The 16312-nt window shown below is 49.5% G+C and overlaps 1 protein-coding gene and 1 long non-coding RNA gene across 6 annotated transcripts in view; one reads left to right on the top strand and one right to left on the bottom strand.

The window, feature by feature from the left end:
• Positions 1–1391: 1391 nt before the first annotated feature.
• Positions 1392–16312, bottom strand: part of LOC137860192 (uncharacterized) — a 32637-nt gene continuing 17716 nt past the window's right edge. Inside the window, exons 4-7 of one of the 5 annotated variants that reach the window (XR_011098773.1) lie at positions 6620–14865; positions 6370–6487; positions 5952–6176; positions 1392–5376 (exon numbers count right to left, since the gene is read on the bottom strand). This is a non-coding gene — a long non-coding RNA (uncharacterized lncRNA). Of the gene's footprint in view, positions 5377–5951; positions 14866–16312 lie in introns of all 5 variants that reach the window. The other 4 variants (XR_011098771.1, XR_011098772.1, XR_011098770.1 and 1 more) reach the window with 4 other exon arrangements.
• Positions 13896–16312, top strand: part of TNR (tenascin R) — a 31529-nt gene continuing 29112 nt past the window's right edge. The window contains exon 1 of the mRNA XM_068690144.1: positions 13896–14391. Within this exon, the coding sequence (XP_068546245.1) occupies positions 13896–14391 (496 nt within the window). The remainder of the gene's footprint in view (positions 14392–16312) is intronic.

The raw sequence follows: 16312 nt of genomic DNA, 5'->3' as shown, positions 1-16312 counted from the left end.
CATGTTGCAGCATCGCTTGCTGCAGACGGGCATCGCTCGCACTGTAATCCACGTGTGCTGCATCAGTCGCCCAAATCCACCTGCCTTTGCTCCCTGCCATCCCCCTCTGCTCTTCTCCGCAGCTTTCAGGAGATCTTTAGTGCCTTCTTTAGTGTTTCCCTGCCTTGACAGTTCTTGCAGGAATAAATGAAATCACCTCTCAATCTTCTTGATAAACTAAACAGGCTCAGCTCTCTGAATCTCTCACAGAGAGGTGGTTTCCCGATCCTCTGGTAATTCTGTGCCTGTGTAACCTGCAGGCTTCTGCTCAGTGCCATAGGGTGGGCACAGCAGTGCCCTGTTCCTACACAGCACCCGAAATGGTGCCCAAAACACCCAGGCTCTCTCCCACCCTTTCTCTCCAGGTAAAGCAGTGCCCCAGAGGTGGAGGAGCCCAGCCCAGCACCTTCACCAGCACCAGGTTTAAAGGCTCCTGGTTTTGCCCGTGATATTTTTGTGTGGCCACACACAGAGAAGGGGTTGTGATCAGCTGATAAAACCTGGATTATGATGCCCTGATCATGCTTGATAAGCCAGGAAGGTTTCATAAGAAGCTAATGCTCTGCCCTGCCCTGTTCCCGTGATATTCAGTGAGACACAATACTGCCAGATCCCAAAAGCCATGGAGCAAGGGCTGCAGTGCTGGTGCAGCCTTCCCTGTGCTGGGCAAAAGACTCTCCCCCTACCATTAATGCCAATGACGGAGCTTTTGAATGCCTCTCCTGAGTGAATAAGGTGGTTTCAGGAAGCTGCTGGTGCTGTGGCTGAAGGGTGGGTGTTTTTGGCAGTGCCCAGGGCACAGCAGCCACAAGAACAGCACCGACAGGATGTGGTGCTCAGGGCTGCACCATGGGAATTTGTGGAAGTGGGCACCTTTGCAACAAAAACCCTTCTTCCACTAAAACCACGGGGAAAATGAAAGGAATAAGCCATGCCTGGAGCCGCTGGAAGCTGTAGGCATGGAAAATCAGGGAGGGTTGGGGATGTTCCCCTGCCTGGGCAGGAATGGGGGCACTGATGGTGGGAGGAGGTGGTCGCACCCACCAGGGAAGCTGGAGGCTAATGGAAGGATAATGTCAGCAATTAGGGCTTTAGCAGAGGTGAAAATGCTGTAATTGTGATGGAGGATGGGGGGAAGATACCCACTCACAGCTGGTGCAAATCAGTGCAATGCCACGGACCCAAGCATCAGCTCACACCCAGGCACCAATCCCAACCACGACAGGGAAAGGAAAATGGCTGATAAAGCAAGCAATAACAGCAAAAAATAAAATATAAAATAAAATAAAATAAAATAAAATAAAATAAAATAAAATAAAATAAAATAATATAAAATAATATAAAATAAAATAAAATAAAATAAAATAATAAAATAAAATAAAATCAGTAAAACTGTAATGAAGACTAATTAAAATATTGCCATCATCACAGGGATGATGCTGAGCACAGGGCAGGTGGTGATGATGGCGCTACCCAACAGAGGCAGTGCAGAGCAGTGCTGGTGGCAGTGGGGGGGCTGCTGGAGACACCGGCTTGTCGGGATGGAGGAGTAGGTCCTGGAATTGTGATGGGAATAATTATGACTCTAATGGGGTGGTAATAAAGATAATGGAATCGTAATTGAGGAGGGGATGGCTGTAGAGGAGGAGGAGCAGATAACAGCCTTGTAAAGGAGATGATAAGGAAGATAATGGGTGGTAATGGAGTTGTTGTTAAAGGTAATGGAGTTATAATGAGGTGACTGCAGCAGGTAGGAGAGACGGTTGGTTTATCGAGGACCATGATGCAGAGAGGACTGTATTTCTAATTCATCATGACAGGCAGTGGTGGAGGTGACCATGGAGCTAATAATAACTGAAGGGGTCAACTGTTCAGACAAATGTGGACACGTAGCGAGCACGGCAGGACCATGGCCCTGGGGACGCAGTGCGGAGGTGGTGGCAGCAGGGACGTTGCACTGCAGCACGAGCACGAGGTGCAAGGCAGAGACACAAGAACAAGTCCTGGGCAAGCCCTGGGAGGTTTGCTTTAGGGCAGGGCTGTCCTTCAGGGCTCTGAACACATGAGACGGGGAGCAGGAGGCAGCTGGTGGTGAGGATGAGGATGAGGATGAGGATGAGGATGAGGATGAGGATGAGGATGAGGATGAGGATGAGGATGAGGATGAGGATGAGGATGAGGATGAGGATGAGGAGCCCCTGCAGTGGAGCTGACGGTGACTGGGACCAGCTGGTGACTGCAGCAGGACCTAGCAAGGGCAGGGCTGGTCCTTGCGGGCAGAGCTGCGATGTCAGCGCCTGGCCAGGACAGACACACGAGTGAGCTCATCTCAGCAGCACAGGCACTGCCTCAGGGGACGAGGCAGAGGGCAGCTGATGCCACCGTGCCTCGCGGTTGTCATTTTCAGCCACGTGCATCGGCTCGTCTCCTGCTGAGTTCAGCACACAGTCCCCAGCCCTTCCTGCAGTCCTGTTAATGCTTGGTTTGGAGTTGCTCTAAGTGATTTCTCCGTCACCCTTGTGCACCTCCACCTTGGTGCTTGCAGCCTGCTCATGCCATTTGCTGAGCTCGTCGCTGTTTCTGACTCCGTTCCCTCTCCACATGAGGTTGCTCACCAACACCACCAGCCTTAACCCACCCCTTGGAGACAGCTGGGCTGGAGACCCTCAGTTCTCTCCCCAGATGGCTTGAGGGAGGTGTTTCAACCACCTCTCCTCTCCTCGTGGTGAGGACCACACCAGACCAGGTTCTTTATCCTGCTTTTGGGACTTGCACACATCAGTTCAAGCCTCATCACCAAGCTCTGGCATATTTCCTGTGCCTCAAGAGCAGGTATCCCATCATAGGAGCAAATTGGTTTCATATTTGTTCTCGACAGACCTGTGCTTGTTGCTGCTTTGTAGCCTCATTACCCTCCAGGTTCTTACAAATTGATTGCTTAATGACTTCTTGTAGTTCTCCCTGCCGTCTCATAATGCTCCCTGTTTTGGAGCCAGGCTTCCAGTTGCCCTGCTGAAGAGATGCTCACTTGCCACCAGCAGCTCTTGGAGAAACCTCGTAAGCCCACCATGATTACCCTGGCCTAATTAGCTGGCTGGGAGGGAGGGCTGAAGCACAGCCCACCGTGGATCCTCTCAGCTCCCCCCCTCCACGGAGGCAGTGAGCTGGGTCTCTCCTTAGTTCCCCTTCCCTGTCCGATGCATTTACAAAAAGTTTTTTTCACAGCCTTTAGGTTGATGGCCTGTTGGAGCTTGTCCTGTTCATACCTAGCTGAGCATCTGCTCTGCCAACCCCATCACTGGGTTTCTGCCCTCCTTTCCCCTTTTCTGCCACCCTTTTTGTCTGAGCCACCTTCCTCCTATCCCACTGCGTCAGGAAGGCTTGTTTTGGTGCCCCTAGAGCAGTCACTTTACGTAATTGCAAGCTTCCCTGCTCTCTTTATCCCTCAGATCATCTTCCCTAGCGATGTTACCTACCAGTTCCCTGAGTTTTTTTCGGTCCATTATCCTCACTCTGCTGTTCTCACTCCTTTTCTCGTGGCACTGTGTGCTCCGCTATTTTGTAATTTATTTCCTGAAATTACCTCCCACTTTTTTTTTTTCAGACAGTTCTTCTCTATTAGCCCAAATTAGAGCCAGAATAGCAGCTTCTCCAGTAGCTTTCTCCATCATTGGAAACGAGATGTTGCCATCACATACCCTGAGATCTGAATGGCTCCATCCTGTCGTACCTCTCCCATGAGGTGTCCGTGTAGTCGAAGGCACTGTTGCCATGAGGTTGCACGGTGTGGAGGCACCTGAGGTTAGAAAAGCCCCTCGCATTCACGCACCTCCCTACCCTAACTCACGTGAGGTCTGGCCCAACAGTTTCACCTTATTTTGGCCACCCCTTTCAGGTTACCCACATCCAAGTAACCTGCTGCCGGCCCCTTGCTAACCTTCGGGAGAAATGCCCTGTTCTTGGAGCCCCGTTTTCCTTCATTCCTTTGGAGCCAGTTTCCTTCTTCCCAAACAAGCTGCACTGGGTCCTGTTTATCCCCGTAATCCTATTTAAGACCTAGAGCAAAGCTCTAAGACTACATCACCCTTTTTATTTGCCATACTCAACCACACTCTCCTTGTTATGTGCCTTCTCATCCCCTTTCTGATCTCACCACTTTTTGTTTTTCCCTGCCATTTTTTGGCATTTCTCTGGCAGGTGTTTGGCACATCTTTGCTTTGCCAGCAAGCTGGCATGACCAGAATGCCTTGGCAATGGCCATCGGTGCTCAAGGACAGGCCACCACGATGGTAAGCCTGCCTCCACCAGCCTTTAGGTCATCCACCTCTGGGGACATTCCACACCAAAGAATGCCTCTGCTTCTAGGGGATAGGATTTTATGGGTTTAAAGTAACATCTGTGCCTGCCTGAGAAGGGGAGAAGCATCCTTTAAATGCTCAAGCACCTGTGAAAAAAAAAAAAAAAAAAAAAAGAGCTAACAAGTAAAAATAAATAAATAAATAAATTGAGGCCAAAAAAAAAAAGAAAAAAAAAAGAACACAGGAGATTGCACCTGCCTCCAGGATAACCTAGGAACATCTTTTTTATCACTGAAAGTCCATTTCCAGTCGAAGATGGGTCTTTTTTTTTTGGTCTTAATCAGTTTCCCAATAGAGAAACATGAAGTCGAAATAACCCAACAGACCAAAGGACAAAGCAATTGCAAGTCCCCTGGCTGGTTGCCAAATCAAACTCTGCTATATACAGGGGGAAAAAAATGAAAGAAAAAAAAATCACTACAACAGGTCTCCCAAAGGGAAAACAGGCAGTGAGGATGAAGGATAGGAGGGGAAATTGGAAGAGAAAGTTGGCCTGACTTCAGGACCAGCGTGTGCACAGATCCTTTAATGGCTAACCAGCCCAGAGACGTTGGTAGAAAAACTCCCATTTGTGTTATCACCACAAGTTCCAGCCCTGATAAATAATAAGACAGAAAAACTGTGAGCACTGTCATGTAGCAAAAATCTTCACCCCCAAGGTGCTGTCACTGCGGGAGAGGTCTGTAGCAGGGAGATGATGTCCTATGTCTCCGGTACGGGGTTGGCCAGGATGCTCGGAGAGTTCCTCGGAGATGCATGGGTCTGGGATGTTCACTGGTCATTCTGGGTCAGGTCTGTTGGATGTAGGGGAAAAAATAAATATCTATCTCTATATATACAGAGAGAGATAGATAGATATATAATAAATGGGGCCATGGGGCCAGGAGCTGCACCAGGACCAGAGGCACCAGGGTTCCTGCAGCACCATGGGCGAGTGTCGACCCATCTGCTGGTGGCATCCTCACACCTCATCAGGTGGCTGGAGAGAAAATGGAAAAATAAAATAAGTCAGGGGGATAAAATCCCCAGTATGCAGGAGATGTTATTGCTGTGATTTTGGCTCTTGTAGATGCCCAAGTACTGGCGTGCATGGTCTGAGTTTCCTAAGAAACTGTACCCTGTGGAAAAGTCCCACAGGATATAATAGCAACGCAGCTAGCGGGGTTACCCTGAAACCTGTAGGATTTAATAGCTCGGGTTGCTCTTTCTAAGAGTGGTTTTAACTGGCCAATACATTTTTATGGCAGGGAGAATAATTCTCTCACTTTCATAGAGCATGAGCCACAAAAAACCTGTAAGAAAATCATTTTCTATTAAATTCTTTATTACTTTCAAGGGGACAAAAAGCAAAGAAATGCAACCGAAGTTACATTTTCCATTAGTTGCAGATTCTTTTTAATTCTTAGTGTAAGCCTTGCAAGGATTTATGTGTCGGACTCCCCACTCTGTATCCATGGTCCTTTGGTTTGGAATAAAATTGGGGTACATTGCAGCCCCAAAGCTGGGCATTACTCAGTCCATGTGCGCACAGATCTGTGCATGTTCAGTCCTTACCCAGGGCTCGTGGACCCTGCCAGGCACCTCTTTGCATGCTGGAGCTGGTATTAAACTGGGGGGGGAACAAAAATTTGCTGGCTCTGAGATGCCCTCCCTGTGGTAGAGTGAATCACCAGGACAGCGCAGCCTTGGATCCATGAGCTGTTTCACCTGGAAGTCAGCCCAGGCTGAGCCAGTGTTTGGGCAAGCAGGAGCTCTGATGTTGCACCACCAAGGGGTTGTCTAAAAATAAAATAAAATAAAATAAAATAAAAATATATTTTCAGCCACAGCCCTTCCCCAGACTCCCATGGAGCACAGGGCCATCTCCTCGCTCCTCTCCGTCCCAAGGACCAGGAGGTTGGAAAGTCAGCTCTAGGTTGGAGGGAATGGGAGCTGGAGCAGAGGGAGCAGATTTGCTCCCTCAGGTCCTTACCTTGTCCCAGGTCCCATTTTTCTGTGGATTTTGCAGGATCAGCTGGCTGCCAGCCGCAGGACCAGGCAATTCAGCAACCAATAGGTTTTTATGGATATTTAAGCTTTGATTTAAGCTCCTGCTGTCATGGCAAATAGAAAATGCTTTCTGACATGCCAAGAAAGGCTGACATGAAATGTAGGCATGTTTCCATCACCTACCCACCCCCCAGAAAAAAATAAAATGTGCTAACAAGAACATAATTACAAACCTGACACCAACAGCCAGAGGTGTGCAGGCACAGGCTGAGCCACCAAATAAATGCTGGAGGAATGGATCCTGTTGCCGTCAGCACTTTTCACTAAAGTATTTTGGGTAAAATAAATAAATAAATCATTTTAAATCAACTCAACATGAACTTGCATCTTATGGTGGGAGCTGTAGTGGGTCTGCCCCAGCACCCAGGCACAGGACAGACGGACGGACCCAGTGCCAGTGCCCCCGTGGTGAAGAAGTCACTATCTTTTTGCTGTATTTAGGGTGTGGGAGTGGCAGCCCCTGTCCATCTCAGTGGCTGTGTCCTGCTCCCGGCTGGCACCAGGAGGTGTTTGCTCACAGGTTTCTGCAGAAGCACCGCACGACCAATAATCCCTGGCTTTCGCACTGCTGCACTCCAACTCTGCAAATATTTTTGGCTATTTCCCCCCTTCCTACAGTGCTGCAATTGCCGTCCAAGTGATCTCGTTTCTCAGTTCAGCAAGCCCTACAGGAAGACCACAGTGTGTTATTTATCATTATTTATCTACCCTTTGGATCAAAAGGGAAAGGGCAGCAAAGGCAGGCAAGAAAGAGTGCTCCAGATGACTGTGGCTAATCTGGGCTTAGAAATTATAAAATTCACCAACTCAGAGAAATAAGAAATGCTGAATCAGCCTTCCCTGATCAGCAAAGGGCAACTGTGTATGTGCATGGGTTGGCACTAGGGATGGAGGGAGGAGGGAGCAGAGCACAATGAACTTTTCTGCTGGTGACAGGGGTTGTGTCACATCACTGCCACAGCACTGAAGGGGTCTCCTTCAGCATGCAATTCTTCAGAAGAAAAAAAAAAAAGGAAAAAAAATAAAAAAAAGAAAATTGATTTTAAGTGCTTGCTTGTAAACTGTCCAACCCCAACACTCATGATGCTAGTGGGATAATTTAAGTGAGCAAAACCAAGCTGGAGCTTAGGAAGCCTGACAGACCAGCAGGCTTGCTTCCAAGCTCTCATGCCCTGCACCGGCTCCAAGCTCAGCAAAATTATATTACACATTTATATCCACTCCTTAATGAGGTACTTGCCTATTATAGGGCAATAAAAACTCAGCCTGACTCAGGTCTTCTGTGCAAGTCCACGCTGGTGCACTGAGGCTTCCCAATCACCTTTATTTTCCCTGCAATAAAAGGCACAGAGGCTGCTACCAGGTCCTACACAGGGACGTAAAATGGGGACAGACTGGGGGTTTCCCACTCTACCTCAAGAATTTGGTGGCAGGACTAAACCAGAGACAATGGAGCTGGCGAGCTGTGCCCTGTGCTTGTGGGGAAGCAGCGGGAGATGGGTGCGTGCTCAAGGCTGATGAAGGGAGCAGCAGCCCTGGGTTTGGGGCAGCCAGTACCTGCAGGCAGCCCTGTGCATACCCAGGGCTGCCACCTCCTCTCCATACGCACACACAAGGCTCATCTGGCATGGAAAAAAATAATAATAAAATAAGTAAAACAGATTAACCTATCTGACAGTACAGCGAGGATGTGTCAAACCCAGCCCAGCTGGCTGGCTCGGGAAAAAAAAAAATAGTGGTTATTACTGCAAACTCTATATACATTATTTATCAAATGAAGTCTCTGCAGCAGGTCTACGATTCATTTCCTTGCTCTGGTTGTTTTTTGATGGTAGAAATCATCCTGAGCCCTGCTATGGGGCTGGGGGTGAGCATCTCTGCTGCTCTCCCAAAATGCTGAGGTTAAGGTATGGGAGGTGGATGGATAAATGGTGCATGAGCAGCGCGCTGCTCGATGCACAGCCAGTGTTACTTGTGTGGGGGAGGCTTTGTGCTCTGTCCAGGGGAGCAAAGTCTGGCACAAGTGCCTGCTGCTTTGCTGAATAACTGGGGGAAACTCTGCAGAAACTGCAATTGGTAGGAAATATCAAATATTGGAGGGTTCAAACAGTGTGATCCCTGCTGCCACCTGCCAGGTTGCATGTGAATCAGCTGCAGTCCATGGCTTAGCTTGAGTGATATGTTAAAAAGGGAGAAAAATGAGAATTTTCCAGTCTAGGTATAAACAATCTGAGGTATGCCAGAGCACGCACGACCTGAGGGGCGCATCAGGTCTGCTCCTTCTCCACAGTGTAAAAATACACACCCGAGGGAAAATGAATGCAAAGACATGCCCAATGGGCATTTCTTTGCCATGCAGTCCTGTGGCAGCACTTCCAAATCCCGTTTTGGGGCCAGGTGCCCTGGTGCCACAGATGAAATCCGATGCAACTCTGCCTTCCAGCAGTGCTCGCCTCCTGCCCTTTGCATTGCCTCCCGGCCGATGCATCTAGCTTCCCAGCCCCTTCCGTGCATCTTTAATGTGCATAATGTCCGTGCAGGGGGGTGATAGCTGGCAGCACTTTGGTGGAGCCAGGATGGGGGCTCCCCAAGTCAGGGAATTTGCATCCACCGTGGCTAAGTGCAAGGCTGCGAGGAGGGCCAGGACGGCTCGCGCACTAATGAAACATGACAGCAAGCACCCAGTACATGAGCACGAGGCTTTGCTGCTGTGTGCTGAGAGCAAATGGGGAAAAAAAAAAAACACCTCATGCACGTGGCCAAGAGGGACCTGAAGCCAGTGTAATTCATGTGAGGTGAATCCACTGGGGATCCAGGCTCTCTCTTGCACTGGGTTCCCTCCGTGCTGCAGGATGGCCACGTGGCCCTGCCACCGTCTGTCCATGAGTCTCTGCCTGTGCAAGGATGGGAAGAGGGAGGGATGATGGCAAGGGGAACAGGAGAGAGAAAGGGAAGGAGGGAAACTCTGCACACTTGTGTGGTGCTGTACCAGATCCCCCCACCTGCCATACAGGTGCTAAATGTAGCCATAAGTAGAAAGCAATCACATGGTCATTTGCACCTGAAGTCCATTTAGGATAGGCAAAAAACAGAGTAGCAGAAAAAAAGCTGAGCCAGACAAGGATACGGGAAGAGCTAAAAGCCCAACCGTTTTGTCAGATTTCTCAGCAGTTCATGATAAATCTCTGTGGGATGCAAAGCGATGGCAGCCCCACCACGCAGCCCCCACCATGCCGTGCCAGCAGGTCCTCCATCACCCTCCAAAATTCATTACCAATGTCCCTGCCAAAGACAAAAATAACATCGTATTTATTTCTGTGCTTAAATTCCAGTTGCCATGTGATTAAGTACTACCACGTAATTGAAGAGGATTTAGAGGGTGTTTGTGCCCTGCAATGCTCCGCAATTATGGTTAATTCCAGCTTTATGGCTTCAGAGCATCACCAGAGCTGCTCCAGGGCCAGCAGAGCTTCATTTCAGGGGTCAGAAACACAGCTCGTGGCTGTGTCACTGAAGGGTAGGAAATCCAAAAAATTCTAGCCCCGTCCAAAACCCTTTTTTCATGAATTTGGGTGTTCCTGGGTAAAAAGAGTCTACAAAACTCTGCAGCAAGGTGTCTCGTACAGCTGAGTGCTGTGGGCCAGATTCAGGCCTCAGCTGCTGATGTGTTAATGAAATGAGTTTGCCCTAAAACTTTGCGCTCATCCTTTCCCACGGGAGCTTATCGAGGCTATTGATATATGCCGTGAAAATTCAATAAAAGAGTATGTAATGAAAGAAAGATATAATGTAGGCTGTGATCACAAAGGCACACATGAATTATTAAGCCTGCCGAATTTACAGGCAGCTCGGGGAACTATAGATTTCTTCCTCCACATATAGTTGGGGAATGCTGTTAAAAGCATCAGAGTATTTCATGCTTAACCATGCAATTAGTCAGCAGGGGGAGGTGCTCGCTCCCCGGGCATCCCCGGCACAGCTCGAGAGCCAGCTCGCATCCATCCACAGCCCCGGCCCCCCCAGGACTGCTGGGGCACCTGATGCCCCAAAGCAAGGCGTTCAATTTGGTTTCACTTGGAGATGCTCTTGGGCTGTCCAAACCTTAAATCGTCCCCAGCACAGTGCTCACCAAGTCCCTGTTGTGTTCCCCCCTCCATATTTTGCAGCTGTGCCATACCTGTGCCGGTCCCATGGTGTGAATTGTGCCTGCTGTGACTGCATTTGCAAGGCAATAAAAAAGGGGGCCACAGATGCTGCTCGGGACTGCAACATGTAAAAATAACCTACAATATATATTTAAGGAGGACGTGCTGCAGGATTTTTTTTTTTCTCTATTTCTTCCTTCAGTGGCCCCTAAGATGCAAATCCTGTGTGCGGAGAGGCTGTTTGGGAGGGAAAGAGAGCACTGGGCTCTGTTACATCTTGGGCAAAAGTGCTCAAACATTTTTCTCAGTTTTAGATTGTTTCATTTTATTGAGCCCCGTGCACATAAATGGTATCAGATTGATTTTTTCGCAGATCCCCTAAGCTGAAGCATTTTGGAGCTGAGCGTTCGACACCTGCCAAACTTGAATTTGAACCTTAATTTAAACTCCTGCCTGGGCTGGCCCAAATTCACCCGCAAACCTGTCATTAATGCAACTTCTCTTCCTGGATAGACAAGCCCTGACCTTTCAAACTATGCATGCAGCCCCAAATTGTTCCCACAACTCTGCTTGTAATAATAAAAGAAAATAAAGAGAAAGCTCTCCTAGCATCATGCCGTGGAGATGCAACTGCCCCTGCAGCACCACCACCTGAAGCCATCCATCCACACAGGTGATGCCACCATTTGCTGCCCAGAAATGAGTGCTGGGCACTCCCACGGGCACTCAGCATGACGAGTATTGGGTTCGGGTCCATGAACCTGGTGGTTTCTATGAGAAAATGGATGTCTTTTTGTCTGTGGGTTGGGGTCACGGAATCATAGACACATCTAGGTTGGAAAGAACCTCCAAGGTGACCAAGCCCAACCATGACATTGAAGCTGTGAGCCACGCGACCTGCTCACCATCCTTAGCTAGTCCTCGTGGCTGTGCCCACACTCTCCTCCATCCCACCTGCAAGCACTTCCAGCGGCCAGCCTGGGTTCTCCTGGGCGGCGAGGTGTTTGGGAGGACTTTATTTTATTCCCACCACTGAGGTTGCTCTGCAGCCCTGCAACGGGGCTCACTACAAAGCTCCAGCCTGGCTCTGCGGCACTGGCGTGTGGCCATAATTACTTTCCTACAGAACACACACACACACAAAAAAAAAAAAAAGAAAAAAAAAAAAAAGAAAAAAGCAGGGAGAGAGGCCAAGGAGCTCGCGGTGAGTCTCGCATGCCAGCAAGTCAATCAAAGGCAGGCAGTGCTAATTAGTCCCTGTGCCACCCGTAGGTCAGCCAGGGCCACCAAGAAGCTGCGGGGGAGGTCAGGAGGTGGTGAGGATTGGGGAGGTGTTGGGGGCTCTGAAAGCAGCCCCCCCCTGAGCAAGGCTCAACCACGGAGTGTTGCAGGGGTGTCGAAGGAGAAAAGCCCTGGATGGACCCCATGGGGACATGTCACCATCAAGTTGAAGGCACTCAAGCAGTGTGAAGGGCTTAGCTTTCTGGTTAGTCTCACGAGTGCTTAGTTGTCCCCAGCTTTGGGCAAGTAGCCCCAAGACACTACTTAAGGTACACCCACCCCACCTTGTTGTCTTCTCAGGTGTCCTCCTCCTTTCCCTCCCCTGTGAGCATGGACAAAGTCACCATGAGGAGCAAAGGTGAAAGAGGTGGCCACTCCACCTTGGAGTTGTTTCCATTTTATGTCCATTTTTCTTGCTTTGCCAGAAACCACAAAGAAAAAGAAAGAGAGAGCTTACCAAAGGTGTCCCACATGCCTGCTCGTGAGAAGAAAGTGCAGCAGGAACGCTGCAGTAATGTGGGATAATAACCCCATAAATGCTGTGAGGTGTCTGAATTGTTGTATTTACAGGAGTACCTTGGTATTGTCGGAGAGGAATCAGTAAGGAAATATTTTCATTGAGCAACAGGGGAAGAGGAAGAGGCACGGCTGCTCACTGGGGAGCTGGAGAGGAGCTTCAGAGCAGGGGGTAATGGCAGTGAGAGAGGGAAACTGCTCGAGATTATGGCACTTGCAGACAGCAGCAAAGTCAGATCACACCAAAGCAGCACACCTTTATCCTCTCCCATCCCCAGAAACCCAACCACTGAGATATTGCACCCATCCTGCTGGAGAACCCCAGGTTGTCATCCCACCTCGTCCTGCCACCAAAAGTCCCAGAAGGAGCATGTTGTAGTGGATGGGGCAGTTCCTACCTCTTGGCACTGCACATGCCTGGGCCCTTCAAGGCAGGTCCATGGTCCCAACAGGACCATGTCTTGGCTCTGAATATTACCTGAAGTTCATGACTTCTTACAGCTTTGGTAAAATTGCTGGTGATGCAGTGAGGAGCTCTTCAGCTCCTTGCACTTTTTTACCAAAACCATGAGGAACCCATTTTCCAGATTTATGTGCCTGGTGGTCAGCACACAATAGTCCCAGCAAGAGTAATGGGGCTGTATCCATCCCCAGCACGAGCAGGATGGCACTGGGGATTTCAGGCTGCAGATAAGGGTGGCCTTTGAGCCAAGATTGGCACCTGGGGGATCACAGCTGGTATGGAAATGAGAAGTTGTTTTGTTTCAAATCAAAGCAATTTTAACCCATAATCCAGAGCACGGGTAGGAGGTGAAGCCACTTCAACATGAGGGATTTGTCTGCTCAGAGCACAAACCTAAAGGAGCTCAAGCTTGCGTGGTGTAATTTAACGGTGTTTAGCGTTGAGGCTGCTGTTCCTATAGCTACTGGAGGAAGCTTAGCAACCCTGGGCTCAGCTCCTGGGGCACCGAGTTAGGACCTAAGGCACAGATGCAGCACCTTCACCCGTGCCTTAACCCTTCATACTGCTCAGTACTGGTGTTGCACTGAATGCAGAACCCATAAGGGGTGTTCCTGCCAGATACACGAGCATGTGAGGCTTCATTAGTACTGAATTAACCATTTTCCTTTAAAAATGTAACAGGGAGAAGAAGCTGCCTCTGCCACCATTTGAGGGCTGCACCAGGGGTTATTGGGGTGGCACAAAGGTCTGGGCCATCAGCACCAGAAGGCAGGGGCAGCATGCCCAAAGGTGGGCAGGGGGAGGCCCACCTGCTCCCCACCATCTGTGGGTTCCTCCTGGATCCAGCCTGGACTTCACCAAAGCCAACAGGGCTGTGCTCACGTTGAGCTGGCCCCACATTCCTCTGGACAATTCTGCTTCTCTACCCTGCGCACAGCTGCAGGGCCTGTGCCAACAATGCTCCCTTTTCTTCTGTGTCCTCAGGTCCTCCCTCCACTTGGCTGACCAAGGCTGGCTTAGAAGGCTTTTCCCTGTCCCAGAAAAATGGGGACTGACAGTGAAAACCCAGTGCTGAGGAACGTGCTCCTCAGCTTCAACTTGCTACTGCTGGGCACCGTCCTCAAGCCTTTCGAGTGCCGGCTGGAGGTGACAACAGAGCCAGCCGAGCGGCCGGCCGTGGATGAGGAGGGTGGTCTTGCCAACTGCAGTCCACCCATCAAAGAGCAGCCCATGGTCTTCCACCACATCTACAACATCAACATCCCCCTGGACAGCTGCTGCTCCTCCATGCTCAAGCCTTCGGCCGAGGAGGTGAGTTCAGAAGACGACAGGCTGGCGGAGTACACGGAGCAGACCTCCGACAGCGAGAGCCAGGTCACCTTCACCCACAGGATAAACTTGCCCAAGCAGGCCTGCAAGTGCTCCACCTCCCTCCCGTCCCTGCAGGAGCTGCTGAGCAGGATTGAGATGCTGGAGAGGGAGGTCTCCATGCTCCGCGACCAATGCAACTCCAATTGCTGCCAAGAAAATGCAGCCACAGGTAGTAATGTGATCCTGTTAGCTCTTGCTGGGGGCTCAGGGCTCGAGCCGAAGGCAGGAGAAATGCAGAGATGGTGATGCCACTCGAAGTAGTGATGGAGGAAAACCTATGTTCACTCATGGCTGTGTTTTTAGGGAAAAGCCCAGCTTAGAGCCTCCAAGACAGGAAAGTCCCCGGGAGGATTCAGTAACTCAAGTCCCCAAGGCTCACTTGCTGTGAAAACCCCATGATCAAAAAGGTACCCGCCGGGCAGAGCCAAAATCTCATTAAAAATAAAATTACATCTGCTGAGGGGTTAGAAGGGTGAGTTCCCCAGCTGTGTTCTCCCCACAACTCTGTTAAAGATCCTCCACTGTTCATGGGGCAGGGAGGGGAGAAATATCTGCTGTTCTCCTCGGCTGTCCCCAGGCTGAAGGCAGCACTGCAGGAGCCAGCAATAAGCTTCTTCATCTTCTCTGCAGGGACAGTCAGTGCCTATGAAAATGTAAGCAAATAAATAAATAAATAAATAAATACAGAGAACAACTTCTATTGCCTTAAAAGACTCAAACAAAATCTATAACAAATGCACAAAACCATCAACAGGATACTTCATCTGAATAACAATGCATGCAATTGTTGAAGCTCTCTGAGAGCCCCCATCAGGGATTCTTTGGTAAAGATGCAGCTCGGTCCCTCTGTAATATGAGATAATGAAATAATGAGATGGGTTATGAAATATTTGGGCTAGAGGCTGCCTTTCAGTAGTGCAGGTGCTAGCACACAAGTGGTTTCCTACATCTCAGGTAGCTTCATCAAAGGTGCTGTCTGGAAGGGCACCTGGTGCAGCTCAGTCCTGCTGGGGCGCTCCTCATGTGGCACCCATCAGCAGTGTGACTGGATGAAAGAGGATGGAAAACACCCATGCAGGCCACAGATGTGTGCACAGCAAGGGTTAAAACCAAGTGGAAAGCACAAGGAGAAAAACCTGATTTAAAGGAATTCATTTAAAATACTGATGGGCGAATTTGGGTTGCTTGCAACATACATAGCCCGTCCCATTAAACATTTATCACTTGTTGGAGCCTCCACTCAGATCGCAGATGTGTACCAAGGTAAAACTGGAGTAATCTCATTCATTTTACCTGAGTCGCTTTCAATTCACTGCACTGCAAACGAGACCAGGATGCCGACCCCGCAGCCTGAGGCGCTTCCCCACAGAAAGCTGCTGTCTTCCAGCAAACATACAAGCACCCTCTCTCTTTGATTACTCCACTGGTGGCTGGGCTCTGAAGAGAACCTGATCACCATTCCCGATGTGGGCAGTATTCTGCAAAGTCACCCAAACATGTCTGTCTGGCACAGCATACAACTAAGCCCTTCTGCAGGAGTATCTGATGCCTATGCCATAGGCAGAGCTGTAATAGATAGGATGAGAAATTCAGCTGAGGGGACAAAAAGTCCGGTGGTTTGTGCTCTGCATGGTGTAGAGGCTTCCTAATGGGCTGGAAGGGTTTCTCTTCTTCTGTGTTTTACACAGAAAAAGAAAGAAAAGCAGTCAAAATTAGCAGGGGAAAAATAAGTCAGAATGGTAAACCCAAAGCTGGAGCATCAGGTCCGTGTCATGGGGGAATAGCGGGAAGCTCTGGCAAAGTCAGAGCAACTTATCCCTTATCCCCATGTGCCCATTCCCTCCCCGGAGCAAGTCTGCTGAGTGACAGGGGGACACTGCAAGTGGTGGCTCCGTGTCTTCCCTACTTTCCCACAACGCCCATGTGCATTGAAGACAAGAGGAAATTGTCCCAAGTTGCACCAGGGGAAGTCTAGGTTGGATATTACGAAAAATTGTGTCATTGAAAGGGTTGAAAGTCTTGGAACAGGCTGCTCATGGAAGTGGTTGAGTCACCACCCATGGAGGTCTTCAAAAAACATGTAGATGTAG

The sequence above is a fragment of the Anas acuta genome, chromosome 8, assembly GCF_963932015.1.
Source record: "Anas acuta chromosome 8, bAnaAcu1.1, whole genome shotgun sequence".
Lineage (NCBI taxonomy): Eukaryota > Metazoa > Chordata > Aves > Anseriformes > Anatidae > Anas > Anas acuta.
Note: the sequence above shows the minus strand (reverse complement) of the source record. Positions and strands in the feature narration are given on the sequence as shown.